This window comes from Microcebus murinus, chromosome 19 (genome assembly GCF_040939455.1).
Source record: "Microcebus murinus isolate Inina chromosome 19, M.murinus_Inina_mat1.0, whole genome shotgun sequence".
Lineage (NCBI taxonomy): Eukaryota > Metazoa > Chordata > Mammalia > Primates > Cheirogaleidae > Microcebus > Microcebus murinus.
The window spans coordinates 22,730,219-22,754,077 of record NC_134122.1 but is presented as its reverse complement, the minus strand read 5'-3'; the positions used below and the strand labels follow the sequence as shown (position 1 = coordinate 22,754,077).

The window sequence follows — 23,859 nt, the reverse complement described above, 5'->3', positions numbered from 1 at the left end:
GCTCGCGCTCACCCACACTAACCATGTCTCGTCTTTTCTCAGTTCCGAGGCTTTGGCATGGTGGGGGGCTGCCCCTCCCAGGCTGAGCCAACTCCTAGACTCAAACTACTAGGGCCACCAGCTCAGCCATGGCCGTGGACACGCTGTTCATATATGCACACCAACTGGCCCAGAGCCCAGCGGGCCGCTCCAGACGCTGACACTCCCCCCTGATCACCCAGGGCCAGGCCTGGGCCCCAGCGCCCTCCCAAATCACTCAAACCGGCCAATCCTAAACCTGCGTACCCCGCCCTGCCTCTTCCTTCCCATGGGAATTGCAATGAAGGCTCTTGGCCAACGTTTGCTCTCGCTCCTCCTGCTACAGAAAGCCAGTGCTGCCAGCGCCACACGGCGCGTCCTCCTGAGCCAGCGCCAGGCCTCACTCTCCTCACGGAGCACTCTCGGAAAGAGCACGCTGCGTCCCCTACACTACAGACCTCCCGTCTAGAACCGAGGGCCTGGTCCTCAACCACGTGGAGCGTGAGACGCAGCAGGGAGCCCTGAGGCCCTGTTCACCCCCAAGGGCCACGGGAGCTCACCACCTCCTGTGTCCCCAAAGGCCACGAAGCTCCCCGCCACGTGGGACACGGCTGGGAGCCCTCAAGATCCACCTGTGGGCCCTGACCTCACTCTCTGTACAATCAGTCAAGGGCTCTCCAGAGAAACAACCACTAGGGGAGAGACACATAGACGCAGATGTGTTTACATGTCTGTGTGTGTGTGTCTGTGTGTGTGTGTGTATACACTTGAAGCCAGCTGACCGCAGACGTTAACCACACCACAAAACACCTTCACAGCAACTCCTGGGTTGGTGTGTGATTGAACCGCTGGGCCCTAAGCCCAGTCACAGCAAAGCAACCATCACACCGTGTAACTCTATCGTGGCCATGGCAGCCGTGCAGGCCCCCCACCCCCATCACGGGCCCCAGGTCAGATGACAGCACCCAGTGCCGCCAGGAGGATGGGTCTGGCCACCTTCATCTTCCTCTGGGGCTGATGGGGCCCCCTTTGGGAGGAGGGGCTCAGCTTTCCTGGGGAGATCCTCCTCTCCTCCCTCAAGGCGCTGCTCCCCCCGCCCCCGCCCCTCCAAGGCCACCCGGGCACCCGCACCCATGGCCGTTCAGGGGCTGCTGCACTGAACCATGGACGGTTGCCTGTGTCTCTCCCACACAATCCTGAGCTGAAGGCACAGCATGTCCTTCATCTTTGTGTCTCCAGGGTAGAGCACTGAGCTGGACGTTGAAAACATGGATCTGTTTTGATTAATTGTTAACTAATTAATTAGTTAACAATTAGTCTGCTTCATGACTTATTGACAGCAAGCTACATGACATATTGATATCTACATTTAGCTCCTGAAGGTCATACTTTCTTGTGGATGCACTTTACTGCTTTGAGCAAAGGCAGTTTTCTCATTTTTAAAGGTCAGAGGACTTTTGAAGTGAAATCGCGTCATCTCCAAATTGCTGAGGCAGATGCAATAACGTTGAGAGGCCCCTGGTTTAGCTGCATAGCTTTTAAGTGAAATAAATGCCGCCTGCTTTTAACAACATGACATCAACAGACGCTTCTTGCGCTTGCCTGAAAATACACCTGCAAACATTTAACTAATGGGCTGAAATAGTACCCAGCTTTCTGGCATTTCCCCCAAAGTGTCTGTCACGCGCCAGCTCTGTAATTTTTCTCAAGTGAGACTATTAGATAACTAGCTATTATATAAATAGCTCATATAAATAGCTAGCGCTTCTTGGAAAACAAAAATGTGCAAAGACTTCCTTCTCTGGAGGGGAACCGCGAGTGTGGGCTTCCTTCTGTCCAAGGCCAGACTCAGGGGAGAGCTCAGCAAGAAGCGATGGAGGTCATTATGCAACCTGTGAGGCACTCGTGCCACCCGGGGTGTTACCGCAAGGGGATCAAGGGGAAACGAGAGGCCTTGCCCTTCCAGATGCCACCAGAGAACAAAGCAGGCGGGGGTCTCTGTGGACACCACAGCGCCACTCACAACCCATTGCCATGGTCACTGACCCCCTTAACCCCCTGGCATGGGTGCCACTCCAGGCGAAGGGGCATGGGCCAAGCTCTGCTCCTCCCACTGCTGGGGATCTGGGATAATTTACCTGACTTCTCTGAGTTTCAGTTTTCTCATCTATAAAAAGGGTTGGGATCAGCCCTACTGCATGGGGTGAGCTCATGTGCACCAAGAGCCCCGAAGCTCAGCGGTCAGTGACCGCCAGTGACCCGTCACGACTGCCTGACCGTGAGAGCGCTCGGCCAGCTCCCTACCTTGAGGGCCGCAGTTTTCCGCTGCTCGGCTAACAGCAGGTTGACCTCCTCTCTGGCCAGAGCCACTTCGTGTGGCTCCGAGGACTCGTCCCCGTCCCCATCGGCGTCCAGCAGCTCCTCACCCTTCTCTGGCTCTCCCCTGGCCCTGGGGCCATGGCAGGGGGTCTTCTCCCTTTCCCAGCTGTGGGGGAGAAATACAGAGGGTCAGGGTGCAGGCCACACCAGGCTGGGCGTCCTGGCACCTCGGGTCCCTGAGCCCCTCCTGGCCCCGGCATGAAAGCAGAGCAGAACTGGGTCTGCTCTAGGATTATATATATATATATTTTCAAAGCCATGACCAAAAACTAGAAGGAAATACAAGGAAGGGAAACATTTGTGGCAGGATCAGAGCGAACAAGTGTGAGGCTCTGCAGCCGCCCCAGCCTCTGACCCCAGAATGCCCCTGACCGCTGGGTGACCTTGGCACCTGGGCCTCGGTTTCCTCAGCTGTAAGGCAGGGATGACAACTGCCCGTACATCTGGACTCTCTGAGGACTGGCTGCACTGATGGCTGCCCTAGCGAGAGGGTCCCCAAGGGACATGTGGAAGAAGGGCCGAGGCAGCGAGTGCAGACTGATGTCTGGCTGGAAGCGATGAGATGTGAGCATCTCCTTTCACTTAGCGTCCCCCTAGTGTCAGGCCCTCGCAGTTTGTGCAATTCCCTTAAGGGAAGCAGGAAGGAAAGAGGAAGTAAAAGGGGAGGAGAAGTGTAGGGAGAACTGGGAGCAGAAATGCGGGAAAGGAATGGACGTGAGCACGGCACCGGGTTTCAGGGTGCCCACGAGTACGGGGGGCTCGGGTCCCTGTCGTCCCATGCAATTGTCAGGAGCACCCCCTTTCACTCCAAACACGTCCCAATGTGGATAAGTGGCACAGTCAGTCTCCATCTGTGGTCACCCTGCCCTCAGCAGGTAGGAACAGGAAGTAAATGAACCATGGAGAAAGAGCCCCGGCCTAGGGATAGGCAAACCCACGTGGCCTCTTTTGCAAAGGGGGTTGGTCGGGCTGACCTGCCAGGGCTGCCTCTGGACATCAGACTATGAGAGAGAGGTCAAAGGGATCTGGAAGCTTCCCCTACCTGGCCCAGCCTAGCTACAGGGGCAGGAGAGCAGGGGAGGCTTGGGGTCAGAGACATGCCTGGGAAGAGAAGGTGCCATTGACCATCATCCCCTGGGGGACCCGCAGACAGCAGAGGGTGGCTGGACAGCAGCAAAAAGCAGGAGCTCCCACCAGTGGCCCCGTCTGCTCCTGAGAGCCTCCCCTGCCCTGTTGGGATGGACAGTGCTGGGGTCCTGGTGACACCCCTCGGGCAGGCACACTCACTCCGCAATGGTCAGCAGGTGGCGGGACATGTCGACGTGCAGCTCGATGTTGGTGTTCTCGAGCTCCACCAGGCTGCGCCGCATCTCCATCTGCTCCTTGAAGGCTGCCACGAGCTGGGCCCGGATCTTGTTCATCTGCAGGCGGCTGTCCTCCTCTGCGTCATGTGGGGGGACTGTGACTGCAGGCAGGAAAGGAGCTGGCTGCAGCAGGAGCAGTGCCACCTAAGCCAGGGCTGAACTCCATGCTCGCCCACAAAATGGGTTCTGGTCCATGGAGGAGCTCAACACACATGTGTGGGTGGATGGGTGGGCAAATATGGATAGATGGGTGGGTGGATGGGAGGGTGGATGAGAGAATGGGTAGATGGATAGATGGATGGGTGAATATGTGTGGGTGGATAGGTGAACAGGTGGATGGATGGGTGGGTGGATGGGAGGGTGGATGAGAGAATGGGTAGATGGATAGATGGATGGGTGAATATGTGTGGGTGGATAGGTGAACAGGTGGATGGATGGGAGGGTGGATGAGAGAATGGGTAGATGGATAGATGATGGATAGATGGATGGGTGAATATGTGTGAGTGGATAGGTGAACAGGTGGATGGATGGGTGGGTGGATGGGAGGGTGGATGAGAGAATGGGTAGATGGATAGATGGATAGATGGATAGGTGAACATGTGTGGGTGGATAGGTGAACGGGTGGATGGATGGGTGGGTGTATGGGAGAATGGGTAAAATGATGGTTGAACTGGTGGATAAATGAATGGATGATTTGGAGGAATTTAAACCCTCTATTTAGACCAGGCTGGGTGGCTCACACCTGTAACCCTAGCACTCTGGGAGGCCAAGACGGGTGGATCGTTCGAGCTCAGGAGTTCAAAACCAACCTGAGCAAGAGCGAGACCCCGTCTCTACCAAAAATAGAAAAAATTAGCCGGGCATGGTGGCACATGCCTGTAGTCCCAGCTACTCGGGAGGCTGAGGCAGAAGGATCATTTAAGCCTGGGAGTTCGAGGTTGCTGTGAGCTAGGCTGACGCCACAACACTCTGGTTGGGGCAACACAGTGAGACTCTGTCTCCAAAAAAAATAAAATAACCTCTCTTTGCCTGGTTTGGGGTTAGGCTACCTGCATTTGAGTTCTGGAACCCAAAGAGGGGTGAGGCTGGGCTAACCAAGTGAACTCAGACCTCACTTTCTCAGGGAACGCTGCCAAACCCTCACTCTGGGTCCATCTGCCACCTGCCTTCTCCTTCACAGTGCTCTGTGTATCTATACTCAGGTAGCATTTTGGGATAAATGTTTTATAGCCATCTTTCCTGCTAGAGTATGAACTCCACAGAACAAAACCACTTTTGTCTTCTGGCCTCCTGTTCACTGTGGCCCCCTGAAGCCCTGCAGGCCCCCTCTTACCACATGCTGTCTCTCCTCAGGTGCCCGCCACATGGGCCCACCTGCTGTTCCTAGAGCTCACCAAGCCCATCAGCCCCAGGGCCTTTGCACATATCATCCCCTCTGCCACAAGGCTCTGAACCCAGATCTGTGGACGGAGCATCCCTTCCCGAGTTACGATGCTGCCTCTTTGGAGAGGCCCTTCCGTGGCAAGCAGCTATGTGACACCCCTTCGGCCCTCCCTCAACCTGCCTCATGCCCAGCACTGTCTCCTGGGATCCCTGCATCCTTGTTTGCTGTCTCCCTCCCATGGGAATGTGTCTTTGTGGGGGCAGAGGCCATCTAGGTCCCACTCCCTGCCTCCATCAGGGAGAACCGCACCTGCTACCGGGAGGTGCACAATGAATGTCAGATGCGTGAATACAGGAAGCAGCATGATGCCGATTCCCAACTGTGTGAGTATGTGTGTGGACACGTTTATGTGTGTATGTGTGATGTGCATCTATGTGTGAATGTGTGTATTTGTACACATATGTGCATACATATTTTTGTATGTGCATACATGCAAGTATGTACACACATTTATGTGTGAATGTGTGTTTGCATGCGTGCACACATATTTATGTGTATGTGCATATGTATTTGTGTATGTGTATATGTGTATACATGTATGCATTTGTGTGTGTGCACATATGTGTACATGCATCGTGTGTGTACATATTTAAAAGGCTGGAAGGAAATAACGAAATGCTGACAGTGGCTATTTTCAAGTTGTGGGATTACAAATTAGTTCTGTCTTCTTCTCTTTATAGTTGGCAGTATTCTCCAAGTTTTGAATGATAAGCACATATTACAACTACAATCAGGAAACATTTTTAAACAAGACATATTTACACAGGTAGGAAAGGGAGATACTTCTGTTATAAAAATTCAAATTATATATCATGAGTTAAAAGCCATCTTGGCCATCTGATCACTCACCACAGGTAACTGCCACTCCCCTGTGTGCCCTTCTAAATCTTTTTCTGCATGGTTTTGTACATATATATATAGAGAGGGAGATACATGGGGTTTTGTGGGGGGGCATTTTTCTATAAATGGCATCAGACCAGAGCTATTATTTTTCTACTTGCTTTTCTCACCCAATGATGTGTCTCGGAGGCCGTCTGCCTGCACAGTGGGCCCTCCTCATTCCGGGTAATGGCTGTAGAGCCCAGTGGGTGCACCCCAGTCTGCTAATCCCATCCCCCTAGATGGCACTTTGGGCCATTCCGGTTGCAGGTGTCCTGGCGCACATGGGTGCCTTTGGAGGAGCACTTGGGCAGGAGTGCTTTGGAGAATTGCTAGGGCACATTAAGTTTTAACAGATGCTATTCAATTGCCCTCAAAGGAGACATATTAATTTATACTCCCAACATTAAGGGATTTTTGAGGTTTTTTTGTTTGTTTGTTTGTTTGTTTTAGAGACAAGGTGTTGCTATGTTGCCTAGGCTAGAGCACAGTGTCTCTCAGGCAGACCAGAGCTTGCTACAGCCTGAAACTGCTGGCCTCAAGTGATTCTTGTGGCTCAGCCTCCAGAGCAGCTGGGACTACAGGCACATGCCACAGAGCCCTCAATAACAGTGTTTAAGGGTACCATTTACATGCTTAATTTCATATAATTTTTTTTAGTATGCTCTGCTCTATTCTGGCAATTGTATATAAATTTATTTTCCATTTAATAAGCATTTCCTAGTACCTGACATTTTAATTTTAGCTAGTCCAATAAGTGCAAATTGTGTCAATTTGCATCTATTTCTGAATGCATTTGAGAATCTTTTCATATGTTTATTGGCCTCTAGGAATTCTTCTATGGATTGTCTATTCATTGCCTTGCCACTTTTAAAAATTGGGTTGCTTGCTCTTTCTTATTGATTTTTTTTTTTTTTTGAGACAGAGTCTTACTTTGTTGCTCAGGCTAGAGTGAGTGCTGTGGCATCAGCCTAGCTCACAGCAATTTCAATCTCCTAGGCTCAAGTGATCCTACTGCCCCAGCCTCCTGAGTAGCTGGGACTACAGGCATGTGCCACCATGCTCGGCTAATGTTTTGCATATATAGTATTAGTTGGTCAATTAATTTCTACTTTTAGTAGAGACAGGGTCTCGCTCAGGCTGGTTTCGAACTCCTGACCTCGAGCAATCTGCCCGCCTAGGCCTCCCAGAGTGCTAGGATTACAGGCGTGAGCCACCACGCCCGGCCTTTCTTATTGATTTTTTAGAAGTCCTTTATAAATTATGGTAAACATTATCTTAATAGACCAAAACACAGGTACGTGTGTGTGTGTGTGTGTGTGTGTGTGTGTGTGTGTGTGTGTGTACTTGTGTCTGCTTGGTTTGGCTTTGTTACAGGTATATTTAAGAGTGCTTTTGTAGGCTGGGCGCAGTGGCTCACGCCTATAATCCTAGCACTCTGGGTGGCCAAGATGGGCAGATTGTTTGAGCTCAGGAGTTCAAGACCAGCCTGAGCAAGAGCGAGACCCCGTCTCTACTAAAAACAGAAAGAAAATTAGCTGGACAACTAAAAATATATATTAAAAAAATTAGCCAGGCATGGTGGTACATGCCTGTAGTCCCAACTACTTGGGAGGCTGAGGCAGGAGGATCGCCTGAGCCCAGGAATTGGAGGTTGCCGTGAGCTAGGCTGACACCATGGCACTCTAGCCCAGGCAACAGAGTGAGACTCTGTTTCAAAAAAAAGAGTGCTTTTGTAACTTACTGATGAATTTCATAATTTATGGTGAAACCGTGGTAGGCTTTGAGCTCTGGGAAGAAGGCCTAAATAAAACTGACTTGCAGGGGAAGGGGAGTGGGAGAAATCGTTTAGTGGGTAAGGGGTTTTGCTTTAGAGAGATGGAAATGTTCCAGAACTAAGTAGAGGTGGCAGCTGCATAGCAGAATGAACATCTAAATGCCATGGAATTATTCACCTTCAAATGGTTCATTTTATGCTACAAGTTTCACCTCAATACATTTTTTTTAATACAGAATCTCACTCTGCAGCTAGGATGGAGTGCAGTGAGTGGCGTCATCACAGCTCACTGCAGCCTCACACTCCTGGGCTCAAGATCCTCCTACCTCAGCCTCCCAAAGTGCTAGGATTACAGGCATGAGCCACTGTGCCCCACCCTCAATACATTTTTTTAAAAGGCGTTAGGGGTGCTGGGGACCCTGTATTACCTCTGCAACTCTTTTGTAAATCTAAAATTATTCCAAAATAGAAAGATTATATTTTAAAAAGTTGATCTGGGAGGAAGAAAAAACAAATAGGGGGGTAAAAAGAAAAGAAGAAGAAAGGCAGAAAAAGACAGTGAAAATGTAGGAAAAAAAGCAGAGAAAATAGTCCAGTCCCCACATTTTGCAAGTGCGGAATTAAAGCTGGGGCTGGGGCACACAGCCCGGTGCCGGCAGTAGCCACGCTGGAACGCAAGCCTGCGGCGGGGCGCCGAAGCTCAGAGCGACCGACTGCACACCAAGCCCGCAGCGGGGGCGTGCTCAGGCCGGGATGGTGGCCACAGAGCCCCGGGGAGGGATGACAAGGCCCGTGTGAGTCGCCAGATGCACACTCACCTCTGTCTTGTGCGTCCTGGACGCTGGGTTCGCTTTTCTTCTCCTTCTCCTGCTTCTCGAGTTTTGATTTGAGGTGCTCGATCTCTCTGCGCAGGTGGGAGATGACATCCGTGTACTGCGCGATGCGGTAGGAGACGTTCAGCAGGTTGCGCTTGACCTAGCAGAGCAGCACACGCGGGCGGCCAAGGTCACACCCGGTGGGGACAGCAGTGACATGCCAACATGATTTTGTTACAAAAACCCAAATCGATGCTTTTCAGCCTTAAAAAGGAAGGAAAGTCTACAACAGGAATTGACCCCGAGGACATCGCGCTCAGTGAAATAAGCCAGTCGAATCCTGTGCGATTCCACTTCTACGGGGCCCCTAGGGTCGAACCCACAGAGACAGAAAGTAGAACGGAGGGTCCCAGGGCTGGTGAGGGTGGAGACAGGGTTCAGTCTGGGAAGATGGGAATGGTGGCGATGGTTGCACGACAGTGTGAACGTGCTTAACACCACTGAACTGTGCACTTAAGAATGGTTAGAATGGTACATTTTTTTTTTAATTTTTTTTTATTTTGTTTTCTTTTTTTTTTTTGTAATGTCCCACCCCCCAACTCCACTGAGCCCCTAGTTCCTGCTCCTACCCCTCAAGGCCCTCTTGACATTGCCAGTCGCCCGCCACCAGTCACCTCTAGACAAACTGGAACGGAGCTCAGCTCTCTCCTCCTGTCAGCAGTGACTAGGTTAAAAAGTTTTTGTCCCATTAAGGCTGCATTTATTTCTCTTTAAAGTGGCTCCTCCCTGGGCCGTGCAAGGCTCTCTCGGGGAGGCAGCAGGTTCTCAGGGCAGCTCTCAGGCTCTCTCAGGCTTGGCGGGGGGCGGTCACAGAAAACAATGAAAAGCAACAGGACACAAAAATCTCTCACTGGAGAAATATGAAAAGCTGGTCTGTTAGCAGGGCAGTCTGGGGTGACTTCCCCTTCGGACATTCCCCTGTGGCAGGAGGCAGGCAGGGTGCAGACCACGCAGGGGTGGGGGGATGCCATTCTCTTGCACGGAAAAAGCCCAAGGGCACCCCAAGGCCTGTAAGAGGGAGCCTGCTGGAGAGACCACTCAGAGCCTCTCCTATGCCCGCCCCGCCCCCACCGCAGCTCTGTGGGTCTGACCCCAGCCTTGGGACCCTCCACGGTGGGCCACGCCCTATCCCGGGGACAGGCTGATCCTCCTGCGGACCCCACCGGAGACTTGAGGCCGAATCTCCCACCCATGTCTGGAGTCCCCACACCCAGGCACAGATCCTCAGCCCCTCCTCGCTATGACGAATCTGGGGACCTTGCCCCTGTCCAGAGACCCCTCCACCCAAGGTTAGATGCCCTCACAGGGGTCCGAATTCCACACCCCTACACGGCCAAAGTCAGATCCCTTCCCAGCACTGCGAATTCCCCCCCCACAGCACACACCAGGGCTTCCCGCCCAGGGCCGGAGACCCCTTCACTGAGGCCCCAGCTCCCCAGCCCCGCGCAGACCCCCAACGGGGCCGGAGACCCCCAGTGGCCGCGCACTCACCTCCCCGCGGCCGCGCCCCGCCGGCCCCGCCGGCCCCGCCCCGCCGGCGCGTGCAGGCAGCGCCGTGGACAGCCCCCAGAATGGTACATTTTATGTTATGTATATTTTACCACAATGAAAATTTCAAATAATCTTTCAAGAGTTAAAAAAGAAAATAGCTCCCGCAAGTAACCGCTGCCGTCATTTGGCCGTGCACCCTTCCAGATCTTGTCTGTGCAGTTTGGCACATACAGTCGTCCCTCGGTATCCGCAGGAGACTGATCTCCAACCCCCCACGGACACCACAATCTGCGGATGCCCAAGTCCCTGATAGAGACAGCACAGTACTTGTGTATAACCTATGCACATCCTCCTGTATACTTCAATCCACCTCTAGATTGCTTATAATATCTAATGCAATGCAAATGCTATGTAAATGATTGCTATACTGTATTGGTTTTTATTGTTGTATTGGTTTTTTAAAAAATATCTTTGATCTGAGGTCGGCTGAATACATGGCTGGGGGAGCTGGGAACGTGAAGGCCAGCTGTATGTGTGTATGCAGAGAGGTATGTGGGCTGTTTTGTGTGTCATGTGTTTGCTTTGAGTGTTTCTACAAATGGCATCAGACCAGAGATACTAATATTCTTTCACTTGCTTTTCTCTCCCAATGACACATCTTGGAGGCTATAACAGCAGCAGAGTGGTCCGTGAGAAGGTGCACCCCAGTCTGTTAATCCCGTCCCCTTAGATGGGCACTTTGGGGTGTTCACACACCTCCTGGTGTGTGGACCTGTACACATCCAAGACCCCAGGATCTGTGAATGGGACCTTATTTGGAGAAAGGGTCTTTGCAGATGTAAGTTAAGGACCTCGAAATGACATCACCCTGGATCAGGTGGGGCCTAGGTCCAATGCCAGGTGTCCCCAGGTGAGAGGAGAAGGGAGCAGTAGGGAGAAGAGGGGAGCCCAGGGAAGACGGAGCAGAGACTGGAGTGATGCAGCCACAAGCCAGGGATGACCGAAGCCGCCTGAAGCAGAAAGAGACCCCGGAGGATCCCCGCCCCTGCTGACACTCAGAGGGAGCGCGGCCCTGCGGACACCTCCTTCTCAGACTTCCGGCCTGTCAGAGAATAATTTTCTGCTGTTTTAAGTCACCCAGTTGTACTGACTTGTTACTGCAGCCACAGGAAACTCATGCAGATGTTTGCTGTTATTAGTATTTTCACCCTCCCCATCTGAGAGATGGTGAAAGTGCAGCACAGAGGGGTTAATAAACTTAGCCAAGGTCGCCCAGCTGGGAAGGGCAGTGCGGGAGGTAAACCCACACCATCCAGCTTTGGGGTCTGTGCTGGCTGGCCACCCCCAGATGACTGCCTAGGAGTGAGTGAGTGAGTGAATGAGTGAGTGAATGAGTGAGTGAGCGACGGATGCTGCATGAGCCCGAGTGACCGTGCAGCTCACCCGCGTCTTGATGTTCTTGGCCCTGTAGGCGTAGAGCAGGGTGGTCCGCGACTCCTCAAAGCAGGTGCTGGCTGGGCTGATGTGCGCGATCATCACGGTGCGGCTGTTCCCTCCCAGGGCGTCCTGTGCAGGTGGAAGCCACCCAGTTGAAGTGATAGGAGCCACATGGCCCCCACCTGAAGCACTGACCCTCCCCCAGCCATTGCTGGGATATCTGGGAAGGGCAGCTGGTGCCAGGGACCAAGGGACTGTCCTCAGGGAGGCAACCCTCAGGACGAAGTGGGACCCATTCCAGGCATAGCCCGTGACTTCGGCTCTGACGGGAACAGATCAGACCAAGAGGGACAAATTTCCAGGGACAGTTATCTACTGCTTTGCCTGTGTCTATCCGTACCCCACCTTGCTGCAGAATAAGGTGAGACCACCCAGCTCAGCATAAAGAGGATTTTCTCACAGTCAGAGCCGTTCAAAATGGGAAAGGCAGGCATGGGTAGACAGTGAGCTCCCCATCACCAGGGGTATGCAAGCACAGCACCATACTCAGAAGGATAAAGAGGGGAGTCAGGCAGGGGCTAGAGATGGCTTCCACAGTGTTTTTTGGGGGGCTTCAGGAGTTCCTGGAAGGGCCCTTAGACAGGCCTGGGCCTGTCTCTCAGCTGATGTCTCCTAGAAGAGGCGACATGGCCACCTACCTTCAGCAGGCGCGTGAGCTTGCTGTCCCGGAAGTTGACATACTGCGCCCGGCCGCTGCCCTTCTCGCTGAGTGCGGTGATGCAGTTGCCCAGAGCCAGCAGGGAGCGGTTGATGTGTGCCCCCTCCTTCATCCTCTTGCCTCGGTTCTGGGTCTGTGCAAGGAGAGGCCAGGGTGGGGGTGTCTAGTCCTTCCACCTGTCCTCCCCCGCCCCCCATTCCCACGGAGGGGACTGAGGCCAGAGGGGGAGGCGACCCCATCCCCTGAGGTTCTGGGTGCTCAGACTCGGGGGACAGTGCCACACAGCTGCAGAGGTAGTCAGAGCTATGGACGATGCCAGGAAGGTACTGACCATTACAGGCAGCAAAAGCAGATTCAAGGGAAGTCTGTGCTGAACAACCCCAGTTTTATAGTAAAAATAAAAGAGGGTGTGTTTCATCTGGGAAGGACCCCCCACAACTTCTCACCCCCACTCCTGACCCACCCAGTGCCCCTTCCTCTCGGGATCTGTGAGTGACAAACTCTCTTCAATGGCAGTCATTGCCTAATCTTTTGACCTCACTCCAAGTTTTCTATGGATGCTCTAGGTTCTAGAACAGTCTGGTGCTGGGCCAGCAGCTCAGCACTGGGGTGGGCCCTGGCATGGGGCAACGAGTGGACAGATGAGTAAAGCCAATCAATGGCTACCCAGACCCCAAAGATACAAAGCAGAGATCAAATATCCACTGAGAAAGGCTCAGTGTGGGGTCAGCCTTTCTGGGGTTCGAAGCTGAGATCCACCATTAGGATCTTTGTGCACAGAGAGTCATATCACCCTCATGTCACAGCCCACGTGTCATAAAACAGGCACAGGTCAGGCACGGTGGCTCATGCCTGTAATCCTAGCACTCTGGGAGACCAAGGGAGGAGGATCTCTTGAGGTCAGGAGTTCAAGACCAGCCTGAGCAAGAGCAAGACCCCATCTCTACTAAAAATAGAAAAAATTAGCCAGGCCTGTACTCCCAGCTACTCAGGAGGCTAAGGCAGGAGGATTGCTTGAGCCCAGGACTTTGAGGTTGCTGTGAGCTAGATGCTGATGCCGCAGCACTCTAGCCAGGGTAACAGAGGGGGACTATCTCAGGAAAATCAATCAATCAATCAATCAATCAGGCACGATGCCGCCACCTTGCTCTGCATCAGGGAGACTACGTGACTATGAATGCTTAGTGCCTGGCACATCAGAGGGTATAAAAATGTCACTTATGGACATCAGTTATTCCAACACCACCTTTATCACGTCCCTTCTCTGTCCCCAGCCCTGGGCTGTGTTCCTCCCTCAAGGAACACTCAGACCACGGGGACAACAGGCGATGAGCTCCACGCCCCCTCCCAGCGACAGATAGAGCAAAGGGCAGGTGAGCTGGGGCTTGGGGAGGGGGTCAGGGCTGGCCCCCAGCAGCACCCGTGAGTGGGGCATGCAGCTGTGCCACCGTGCCACAGCGCACTGTGCACCATGCTCCCAACAGCCGCGCTCTGCACACAGTCCCTCTCCCGAAATGCTCTTCCTGGCACTCCCCAAGCTCGTAATGACCTTTTCAGGCTCTACCCTGAGACTCACTGCCACCCACCCTCTTGTGGGGTCCCACCACCTCTGTGCAGACCCTGAATCTCAAAGCACGCACCCCATGCTGACTCATCTGCTCACGTCTGTCTCCCCAGGAGGCCCTGTGCTCTGGGGCAAGGCTGGGTGTCGTTCGCCTGCGTGTCGTAGTGCCCCGGGTGAGCCCTCCATACACACACAACGCTTTGAGGATTCACTCAACAAGCATGGAGCGAGCGCCTCCCCCAGGCCAGGGCTGCTCTAGCTGCTGAAGATGCGGTTGGATGAGGACTGACAAGGTCCTGCTCAAGCCTCAAGGGCCGCCAGACACAGCATCATTATCATGAAGGTGGAAAGGGCGAGAGGCATGTCAGAGGGACAGGCACCTGGGACGCCCGCTCCGAGCCCGCCAGGTCCACCAGGAAGAGCCTCCCAATGTGCACTTCCTCCACCAGGTCTGCGCCGCGGCTGCGCCGGCGCACGGTGACTTGCAGCACGGCGTGGGAACGGGACGATGTCTTGTTGGTGGCCGTGGGCTCCTGTGTGCGCTGACGGTTGCCTTTGGTGAGGAGCTGCATGATCTGAGGACAGAGGCAGGAGCAGGCGGGCAGTCAGGGCCGCCTGTGCAGCCACACGTGCTCTCCACAAACACCAGGCAAGAGAAGACCCGCGGGGGCCCAGGGCTGCCCGTGGCAGAACCTCGGCGGGTTGAAGCAGCTTCAGGTTTGCAGCATGAAGGGATCAATTCACCCAGTCTACTCATTGAGCAGGAACGGCAGCTGCCTGACAGGTGTGCCACCCTCTCCTGCCTGTGCCCCAGCAGACGTCACAGGTCCCCATCTCTTCCCCATGGAGCCGGGGGTGCAGCTGAGACCCTTTTCAATACTGAACTCCAGGCAGCTGCGTCAATTTGCTGGTGTGGGCAGGACGCTCAATCTATTGGCCATGCAAGCAGCTGTGGAAATCAAGCCAATGAGCCTCTGCTGAGCACCTACTGTGTACTGTACTCATGCGAGGACTACAGAGCTTGTATGGAGAGAAAACTGACGCAGCGGTTGTTATTACAGAATAGGCAAGAGGGCTGCCCCTCCCTAAGCCCACCAGAGATGCTGGTAAGGTCGGGGGGGGGGTGGCACCAGCATGGCCGGAGCACATGGTCATTAAGGCTGAGGACAAGGAGTCCACAATGGTCCTGGAGCTGTGAGGAGCCACTGGCGTCCTGTGACCAGGCAGGAGGCCTACCCTGAGGACAGTGTCAAGCACACAGGCGCAGAGACCAGAGGTGGGCAGAAAAGACGGACAGCCTGGAAAGGTTCACATGTGCCCTTGCTGACGGAGTGACGACTCCTAGCAGGCATGGAAAGTGGGTTTCAGACCAGAGCCCACTCCGCCGGGGTGGCGGCCTGGAGGGCTGTGTTGAAAGGACCCCAGGCCTGCTTCTGGGGGCAGAGGGGAGAGCGTGTGATCCTTCCGTGATGTCTGCCGAGCACAGAGCAGGGGGCCAGGGACACGGGTGCAGGCGTTTGCCCTTCCCTTAGATCAAGTCCATGTGTGGGAGAAACCTTGGAGCTGCAGGTCCGTCTCTGCTCAGTGAGCTTGAACAAGGACTTCGTGTGTGTCTGAGGCCGCTCGGCCACGTCTCCCTCCGTGGGCCCCGGTGACTCACCTCCTGGGCATTGGAGGTGGACACCTCTGTGATGCCGGCAATCTGGATGCTGCCCCGAGAGTCCTCCCTCAGCTCCAGGAACCCCGAGGCGGGGTTCAGGAGGTCCCGGATCACTTCGTTATAAATCTGGGGTGGAACAGAGAGGTCAGCACAAGGCAGCTTTGGCGAGAAAGACCTGCAAGGACTGACACACGCTTGGGGCTTTGAGAAATGTCAACTCTGAGGGCTGAGGCTTTCCACAAGGCCACCTGGCACATGGGGGACAATATGTGGTGCTCAGGACCTCGCACACAGCTGTGTCTGATCTGGCACAGAAATGCCCATTTTGCAGACAAGGCAACCAAGGCTGATGGGCAGGCTCACCTCGAGGTACGACATAGACACGCTGCAGTCGGTGTTGTCCCGGGTCTCCTCGATGGCCTGGAAGAGGTCAGTGAGTGTCTGCAGGTAGATGCCAGGCTCCGCGTCCACGCCCAGCATGGTGTGTGTCTTCCCCGCACCTGCGAGAGGAGCAGAGACACCTGCTGGGGGGCTCCAGACGCCCCACCTGGAAGCGCTGGCCACCACAAGACCCCTGTGGCAGCTGCTCACACCCGCTGCTCTGCTCTGACGGGCTCATTTTCCGTTTTGGAAACAAATTTTAAAAAGCTTTCTGTGCATCTTTATAATCTGGTCTTTGTGATGTAAAAGAAAATTAAAAATTAAAAAAAACAAAAGTGAAGTTAATTTTAAAAGAAAGAAAAAGAAAAAATAAAAAAGCTTTCTGAATAGTCTGATGACTGTTCTGTGGCAGAAAACCTTGGTGCGGGGGGGCAAACTGGAAGGAGATGAGCAAAAATGGAGACAGCATCAGAGTAGGAAAAGTACCTTTTCTCCAAACTCTTTTTGGATATTTGTGTTGTTTTTATAAAAAGAGAATTAACATATTCCACTTTTTAAGGAGGTGCCCCACTTTCCTCCTTGCTTGTTGGCCCCACATTGGCGAGGACCAGAGAGCTCTTTCCTTCAGCGGAGCCCGGCATGCAGTAGGCACTCACTAATGTTGTTGGATGAATGAAACAAATGAACAAGCTGTGACTTTGGGCAAGGTGCTTCTCAGGGCCTCTGTTTCCTCATCTGCATGGAGGTCGGGTTAGGGCTGGGCCCCTCCAGCTCTGACCCTCTCTGTGACTCTAGTTTTCAGGGATGAGGGAGGTGGCTTAGCTGTGCAAACGTTTGTCAAGCCCAGCTTGGAGTTGCAGGAAAGAAATCCCTGGGTTCTCTGGAGCAGCAAGACGTAGGCTTGGGCTGGATTCCAGAGTCATTCCTAACAGCCGCGTGACCCTGGGGATCGCCCTACCTGTCTCCCTGGGCTGCCCATGGACGCAGAGAACCCAGCACACATAGGTGCTCCGTGCTGCTAAGGAGAATTCTGCCACCAGCCCCATGTATTCCCAGGACGCTGGCCTCAATGGTACCTGAGGGGCCGTAGGCAAACACTGTGGCGTTGTATCCAGAAATGACACCTTCTATCAAGTGCTGGATGGTGGCGCAGTACACGTCTTCCTATGGACAGAGAGCACAGGCAGGTGGACAGCCCCGCCAGAGTGAGGGACCCAGCAGTTTAGAGAGGACAGGTGTGTGGTGTCTGCCTATGTTCCAATCCCTCTGGCCAGGTGCAGGGGCACACCCAGGAGCAGGAAGTCTAGAAAGCGCATGGACATTGGATACTCCTGGGTCCCCATCCCTGTCCTGCAGGTGTGTGGCTTTTAGTCTCAACTGCGCTGAGCCTCACAGAGTGGCTTTGAGGGAGGACTGAAGGAGAAAGTGTGTGACATCATGTGACACCCCCACCACGAGGCCCGACACAGGCTGGGTACTGAGCACACGTGAGGCTTTCCTGGGGCTGCTTCAAGAATGGAGAGAAACCAAAACGGGGGGGGGGTGTGGTGTGGGGGGGATGAGTGGGCGGGAGGGGTGGGTGAGTACCTGGGATGCGTGCTCATCAAAAACAGTGTCGAAGATAAAGGCCCGCTCCCGGGACCGGTGTGTGCGCAGTGTGTCCTCTGGGTCCTCACCGGGATCCATGAGCACCACCATCTTGGGGCAACGAGTGGGCAGGGGAGGCGCTGGTCAGAGCTAGGTGGGGTCTTTGCCCCATAGGCCTGGAGGCCTGGCACCTGCCCTCCACCACATCCAGGGCCTTGGTCCCAGCCCAAGAAGAGCTGCAGGCCTCTGTGCTCCAGCCGGGGGACCTTGGGGGACGCCATGCACCTCACCCCTGGTACCCTCTCCCCAAGCATGGCAGGTAGCTCCCCGGCCTGCAGGGCTATGCAGCTGGCACCTGCACTCACACCAACAGACACGGACTCGCCAAACCACCGAGGATGGCAGCTCAGCACCATGGCCACCAGCCCGCTTGGGTGCTGTGGCTGAATGGACAACCACTCCCAGGGCCACGGAGTCTGCAACCCACCCTGGGCACTGCAGTGACAAACCCCTTGAAGAAGTGACAGGGCGAGGGATGGGAGGGGCTCTGTAAATGGCACAGCATCGAGCTGGCTGCCTAGATCCGTGCTCAGGGTCTCCCCATGAGACCCTATTTCCATTCCTTGACCTGCTTTCATGAGCTGCCCACACAGGAACCCTGCCACACTCTGCCACCCACTCGTGGTTTCTCTGAGAGCTTCGGTTGCCCCCAGGGCCATCCTCATCTCACATAAATATTTATGAAGCAGAGTGTATTAGGGTCTCTGGGGACAGAGAGGGAGCCTTTCCCAGGGAATTGGAGGTGACGGGGCAGTTGGAAACCAGACTAGGACGGGCCCAGTGGCTCACGCCTGTCATCCTAGCACTGTGGGAGGCTAAGGTGGGAGGATTTCTTGAGCTCAGGAGTTTGAGACCAGCCTGAGAAAGAGTGAGACCCCGTCTCTACTAAAAACAGAAAAATCAGCTGGGTGTGGTGGTGTGCACCTGTAGTCCCAGCTACTCGGGAGGCTGAGGCAGGAGGATCACTTGAGCCCAGAAGTTTGAGGTTGCTGCGAGCTAGGCTGACACCACTGCACTCTAGCCCAGGTGACAGAGTACGACTCTGTCTCAAAAAAAAACAAAAAAAAAGAGAAAAAGAGAGAAGACCAGGTATGCCCTTGGCTGGTTGCTCTGACAAGGAGCTTCCTGGCTGGGTGGATCTGGGGGCCCATGCAGCTGGCATGGGGCACACCTGGATGGGACCACAAGTCCCACCATCCAGCACCCAGAGGGCTGCTCTGAGCTCTGGCCGGCACTTTCTGGGACATCTGTGAACTCCCTTTCCTTTGTGCCTCTCTCCTCCGAAAGACAGAGAGGACCAAAGGACAGGGGGACGCAGGCAGCTGTTTCCACAGTCCCCACTGCCAGGCCAGGCCTGTGCTGCAGCCCGGGACAGGGTAAGAGAAAAGGCTCCAGAGCCCCGCAGCCTGGTTTCCTGTCCTGGCTCCATGGCTTACCAGTGGGGAGGCTCTCCTCTCTGGAGGTGCTTCTCCTCTCTGGGCCTCAGTCTTCCTATCTCTAAAGTGGGGTAATAGAACCCACCACAGGGGCGGCTGGAGGGGCAAATGTGCACAGAGCTGAGTCCTCCGCAAGCAAAAAGCATCAGCTGTGTTGGATCCTGGACCAAAAAACTTTGTTTTTCTTTTGTTACAAAGAACGTTATTAAGAAAAGTCAGCAAAATCTGGACACATCTGTAGACTAGATAATAGTGGATCAATAGGAATTTGTTGACTTTGATCACTGTGCTGAGGTCACAAACTAGAATGTTCTTGTTTTTAAGACACACACTGAAACGTGTGGGTGTGGGAGGCACTGCGCCCGCAACGTACTCAAATGGCCTGGAGAGAGGAGTCTGCACACACGGGGAGAGGAAGGAGAAAGCGAATGTGGCCAAACGTTGACGTCTGGGAAATTTGGGTGCCAGAAATACAGGAGTGTTTTCTAGGGTTTTGCAACTTTTCTATCAGTCTGAGGTTACTTCAAAATAAAAAGTTATAAGAAAATATGAACATGCTACAACATGGATGAAGCTCGAAAGCATCATGCTAAGTGAAAGAAGCCAGGCACAAAAGGCACGGTTCGGTACACATGAAATGCCCAGCACAGGCGAGTGGAGGCAGAGGGTGGACAGTGGGGGCCGAGTGGTGGGGGGAGGGGCACTGATGGGCATGGGGTCCCCTTCCAGGTGAGGAAAGGTTTTGCAATTAGGTAGAGGTGGGGGCTGCACAGCCCTGTGAACGGACTCAATGCCACTGAATCGTTCACTTTAAAATGGTGAATTCTGTGATGTGAATTTCAGCTTGATTTTTTAAAAAACGTGAGCTGTGTCTTTCATACAGCACGCAGCAAGGTGGCCTTTGGGAGCTGGGCCCTGGGTGGGCCCTGGAATGGTTGCTGAGACGTTCCTGCCCACACGCCCAGAGGGGACACCAGACAGAGATGTGGCGGGAGGGTCGAGGGTACCCATCCCTGCACACACTTGCCCCGCACGCACCACCACGTCCTTTGAACGCTCTCTTCTGCTGAGCACGGTTACGATTCCCGCCTTCCTCAAGATGTCAAAAGGGCTGAGGTGCCGACAGAGCTAAAGCTCTGATCTGCTCGGACAATTTCAGTTCCCACGATGCCCAGTTTCCTGCACTGGTTTCAGGGTTGTTCCCAACGCAATCCCTTCCCTCATGAAATCTAGAGCGTCCCGTTTCCCTAACATCACTCAATCCCCAAAGGCAGGGAATTTCACAACTGTCTAGTCCCATTGGCTTCATTTTCTATGAACTCAGCACTAACCCACCCCACCTCTTGCCGGCTGCCCACTCCCCACAAAGATGGCCGCACACCTCAGACATTCGATTCACCACATCCTCCCGCAGGCGTCACCCCAAGCCTCCTGCCCTGCCAGATCGGGACTGGGTGCCCCCAGCCCAGTGGGCGTCTGTTGGCCAGGGGTCTCCCTCTACAAACATCCTGGGTCCTTTGCCCCAGAGGGCAAACATGCTCCCAGGAGCCAGTCCTTTCCTCTCTAATGATGAACAGGGAAGCCCCAGCTACTTGACAAAATTTAGTTTTACCCCAAATTGGGTATTTATTCTCGCAAGTGACAACTAAGAGCACAAATGTCTCTAATTGGTGTCAAGAGCTTGGCTTCTAAGCCCGTTTCTAAGCAGCAGCAGTGTGTGAGTGCCCTACCCCGCCAGGCAGTGGATTCCCCTAGACCCCGGCTGCTAAACCTCCTCCCATCCCTCCTGCCCAGCCCTGCCTGGGTCTAAGTCAGCAGACCCCTCTTGGGCTCTCATCACAGGCCTTGATTTTCCCCATAGTCCTGACTCCCCTGACAGTCTTCTGCCCCCAGCCCTGCCTCAAAAGTGAGCTTTGTGCTGCAGCACCTGGGATACCGCCCAGCCACCACCATCAGCACTGGATGTTAACACCCGTTGAGTGACATGGATACAGGGAATTGTGCACCGTGCGGTGGGACCTGCCCTCTGTGCCCCCAGCCTCACCTGGGCCCCCACTTTGTGGGCGATGACAGTGGCTCCTTCCTCCAGCTCTGTGTCACTGAGTGGGCGGATACGAAGCGCTACCTGTGGACAGGTCACTTGAGCAGCCACATCCCCAAGGCTCTCTGATGCCGCTTTCTTCTTCCTCCAACCCAAGACCCCTAGCCCTCTCTCCTCCCCTCCCCCTCCCCCAGGGGTCTTTCTGCCCTCAGGGCAGCAGTTCTTTCAGAGTGCCCCTCCAGCTTGTGTCTGACTTCTTAACACTTGCCCCTCATCATACAGGTTTGGAGCAAGTCCTTGACCTCAGCTCACCCAACTGTCAACGGGCCTGGACTGTCCCTGGGTACAGGCTGAGAAGCACAGTGCCCACAGCTCCACCTGGGCCTGGCCAGGCCTGAGCAGACTGGGGAGGGTGAGGGGAAGAAGGGGGGGAGGCACCGGCTGGGCCCCAGGAAGGGAAAGTAGGAAACAAAGGGGGGGCCCTGGCATGGGACAGGGAACAAACCCAAGCTGAGGGGGTGCCACAGACAGGGAGGCGGCAGCTGGTGCTGTTGGGGGCCATGAGGAGGGCACTCACCATGAGCTGCTGGTCCCTAGGCTCCAGCTCCCTCAAAGCCGGGCTGCCACGGGCTGGGGAGTGTCCAGTGACCTGGTGGGAGGCCATGGGGTGGCAGGGGCACAGGAGCTCACCGCTATCCTGGCAGACTGTTCCACGCTCAGCCCCGCCCTGCCCAGGTGACATCAGCTGGGTCTCCAGGGAGCCTTGGGCCCCAGGCAGCAGGGCAGCCCTCCTGATAACGTGCATGGGGACAGAACCAGGCACTGGGCACAGCCCACGTGTTCACCTAATACCATGGCAACCAGGGCTTCTACACCCCTCACCTGGTCTACAGGTGAGCCCACCTGAGACCTGCCCTGACAACAGACGAAAGAACCACACCTCTTCTTTGTAGGGTGGGGTCCCTCCCCCACCTGGAGCCTAAGAATGGCAGCCACAGGAAAGGCCTTAGCCAGTCACCCACCACAGGGGCCCCTCACGCAGAGCAGGCCAGGGTGGCCTTGGAGGTTTCCCACTAAAGGGACAGAAGCCAATAGCTAAAGTTTCATGCAACCACTTCAACTGCAAATGCCTTTTCCCAAAGATGACACTTTAAAGCAATCTTGATACGACCGTTTCTGATGTATTAGGACGTAACTGACTTCCAGCCCCTTCTCCCACACCGTCAGTCCATGCTGCACCCAAGGCCTGGCTCTGATTAACTACCAGGTGTATTTACTGCTTACATGCTGTGCTCAACTTTTCCACTGCAGCCCCTGGGGAAGTCACTGCGCTGTGAACTTGAACAGCAGAGGGAAATGACCCAGGTACAGCTAACCACAGTGTAAGACAGAGCCTCGACCCTGTTAGGAGCCAGGGTTGCTGACACTTTGGCAGAAATCATACAAAGCTAGATCCACGGCATTCAAACCCAAGAAGTCCACCTTTGTGATTCTAACCACAGAGCTGAAAGGACCCCAGAGGCCCATTCCCACCAGGGCAGAAGTTTGGCGCCTCACTTGAGGTCACCAGGAGCTCTCCAGTCTGCTAGTCCAAGAACAACTCCATCTTTTTCTCAAGCCAAACACGTGGCAGTTTGTGCAAGGCCGGAGAACATGTTTGGTCACACTTGTCTTCTCTTCCTCGGTGTCCAGGTCCACGCTGGGCTCCAGGAAGGCCCTGCCATGTGAATGGACCAGGGGAGGAGTACCCACACCCCGATGGCCCTCCTGTGTGAGAAACTTGCTGAGTAGTAAGGTCTATGAACCCCAGCACTTTTTTTTTAAGACAGTCTCGCGCTGTTGCCTGGGCTACAGTGCTGTGGCATCACCCTCACTCACTGAAATCTCAAACTCCTGGGCTCAAGTGATCCTCCTCCCTCAGCCTCCCGAGTAGCTGGGACTACAGGCACACAACCCCGTGCCCAGCTAATTTTTTTCTTCTTTTTTTAGTAGAGACAGGGTCTTTTGCTCTTGCTCAGGCTGGTCTCAAATTCCCAAGCTCAAGCGATCCTCCCGCCTCAGCCTCCCAATAATCTTATCCTGACTGCCTCTGGCCTTCTGGAGACGCCACCAAGACAGGGCCTGCCGTGGGGGCCCTAGCCCACACCAACACCCCCTGAGCCTGAGAGCACTGGGCACTCCAACACCCAGGAACTCCCCCTTCAAAGGGCTGGCCCTCAGAAAGCCATGTCTACACAGGAGATAAAACAAGCACAAGTGTTTCTGAAATTCTTTATTTACAAATTATGTGAAACAATTACAACTAGTAAGTTTAAAAATGTGGAAAGTTAATTTTTTAAAAGCTCTGTTAAAAATCTGTTAATATGATCGTTCTTCCCTGAAATTAGAAAAACTGTCTCTCAGTACACCAGCTCAAAGAACATGAGCAAACAAGAGTTGATACTGAAATGTGCCCTAATGGGCACAGGATGAGCCTAACGATTAGAAAGATCACCGATTGGAGAAAGGTAAGGCTCACAGATAGGAAAAGTACCAAGTGCCTCCCCTGCACCTGGGGAAACTGAGGCAACCAGAGGCCTTGGTGAAAGCGAAGCTGTGGCAGTCACTTGAGCTGGCAGTCAAGACTCTGGAGGGTCCCCACGGAATCCCAGAGGCCATTTACTCTGGTTACTCTTGGCAGTGGCCAACCCTGCTCCTCAGGGCATCTCGCCTTTGTCCTGTCCCCATAAACTACAGTTTCTCCTGCAG

General features: G+C 54.2%; 1 protein-coding gene across 1 annotated transcript in view; it reads right to left on the bottom strand.

The window, feature by feature from the left end:
* Positions 1-23,859, bottom strand: part of LOC105868233 (kinesin-like protein KIF19) — a 37,481-nt gene that overhangs the window by 12,440 nt on the left and 1,182 nt on the right. Inside the window, exons 3-14 of the mRNA XM_075994843.1 lie at positions 21,689-21,760; positions 21,115-21,195; positions 17,575-17,685; positions 17,064-17,151; positions 15,970-16,106; positions 15,607-15,732; positions 14,327-14,521; positions 12,363-12,515; positions 11,671-11,793; positions 8,680-8,836; positions 3,685-3,862; positions 2,323-2,503 (exon numbers count right to left, since the gene is read on the bottom strand). Coding sequence (XP_075850958.1) covers positions 2,323-2,503; positions 3,685-3,862; positions 8,680-8,836; positions 11,671-11,793; positions 12,363-12,515; positions 14,327-14,521; positions 15,607-15,732; positions 15,970-16,106; positions 17,064-17,151; positions 17,575-17,685; positions 21,115-21,195; positions 21,689-21,760 — 1,602 coding nt within the window. The remainder of the gene's footprint in view (positions 1-2,322; positions 2,504-3,684; positions 3,863-8,679; positions 8,837-11,670; positions 11,794-12,362; positions 12,516-14,326; positions 14,522-15,606; positions 15,733-15,969; positions 16,107-17,063; positions 17,152-17,574; positions 17,686-21,114; positions 21,196-21,688; positions 21,761-23,859) is intronic.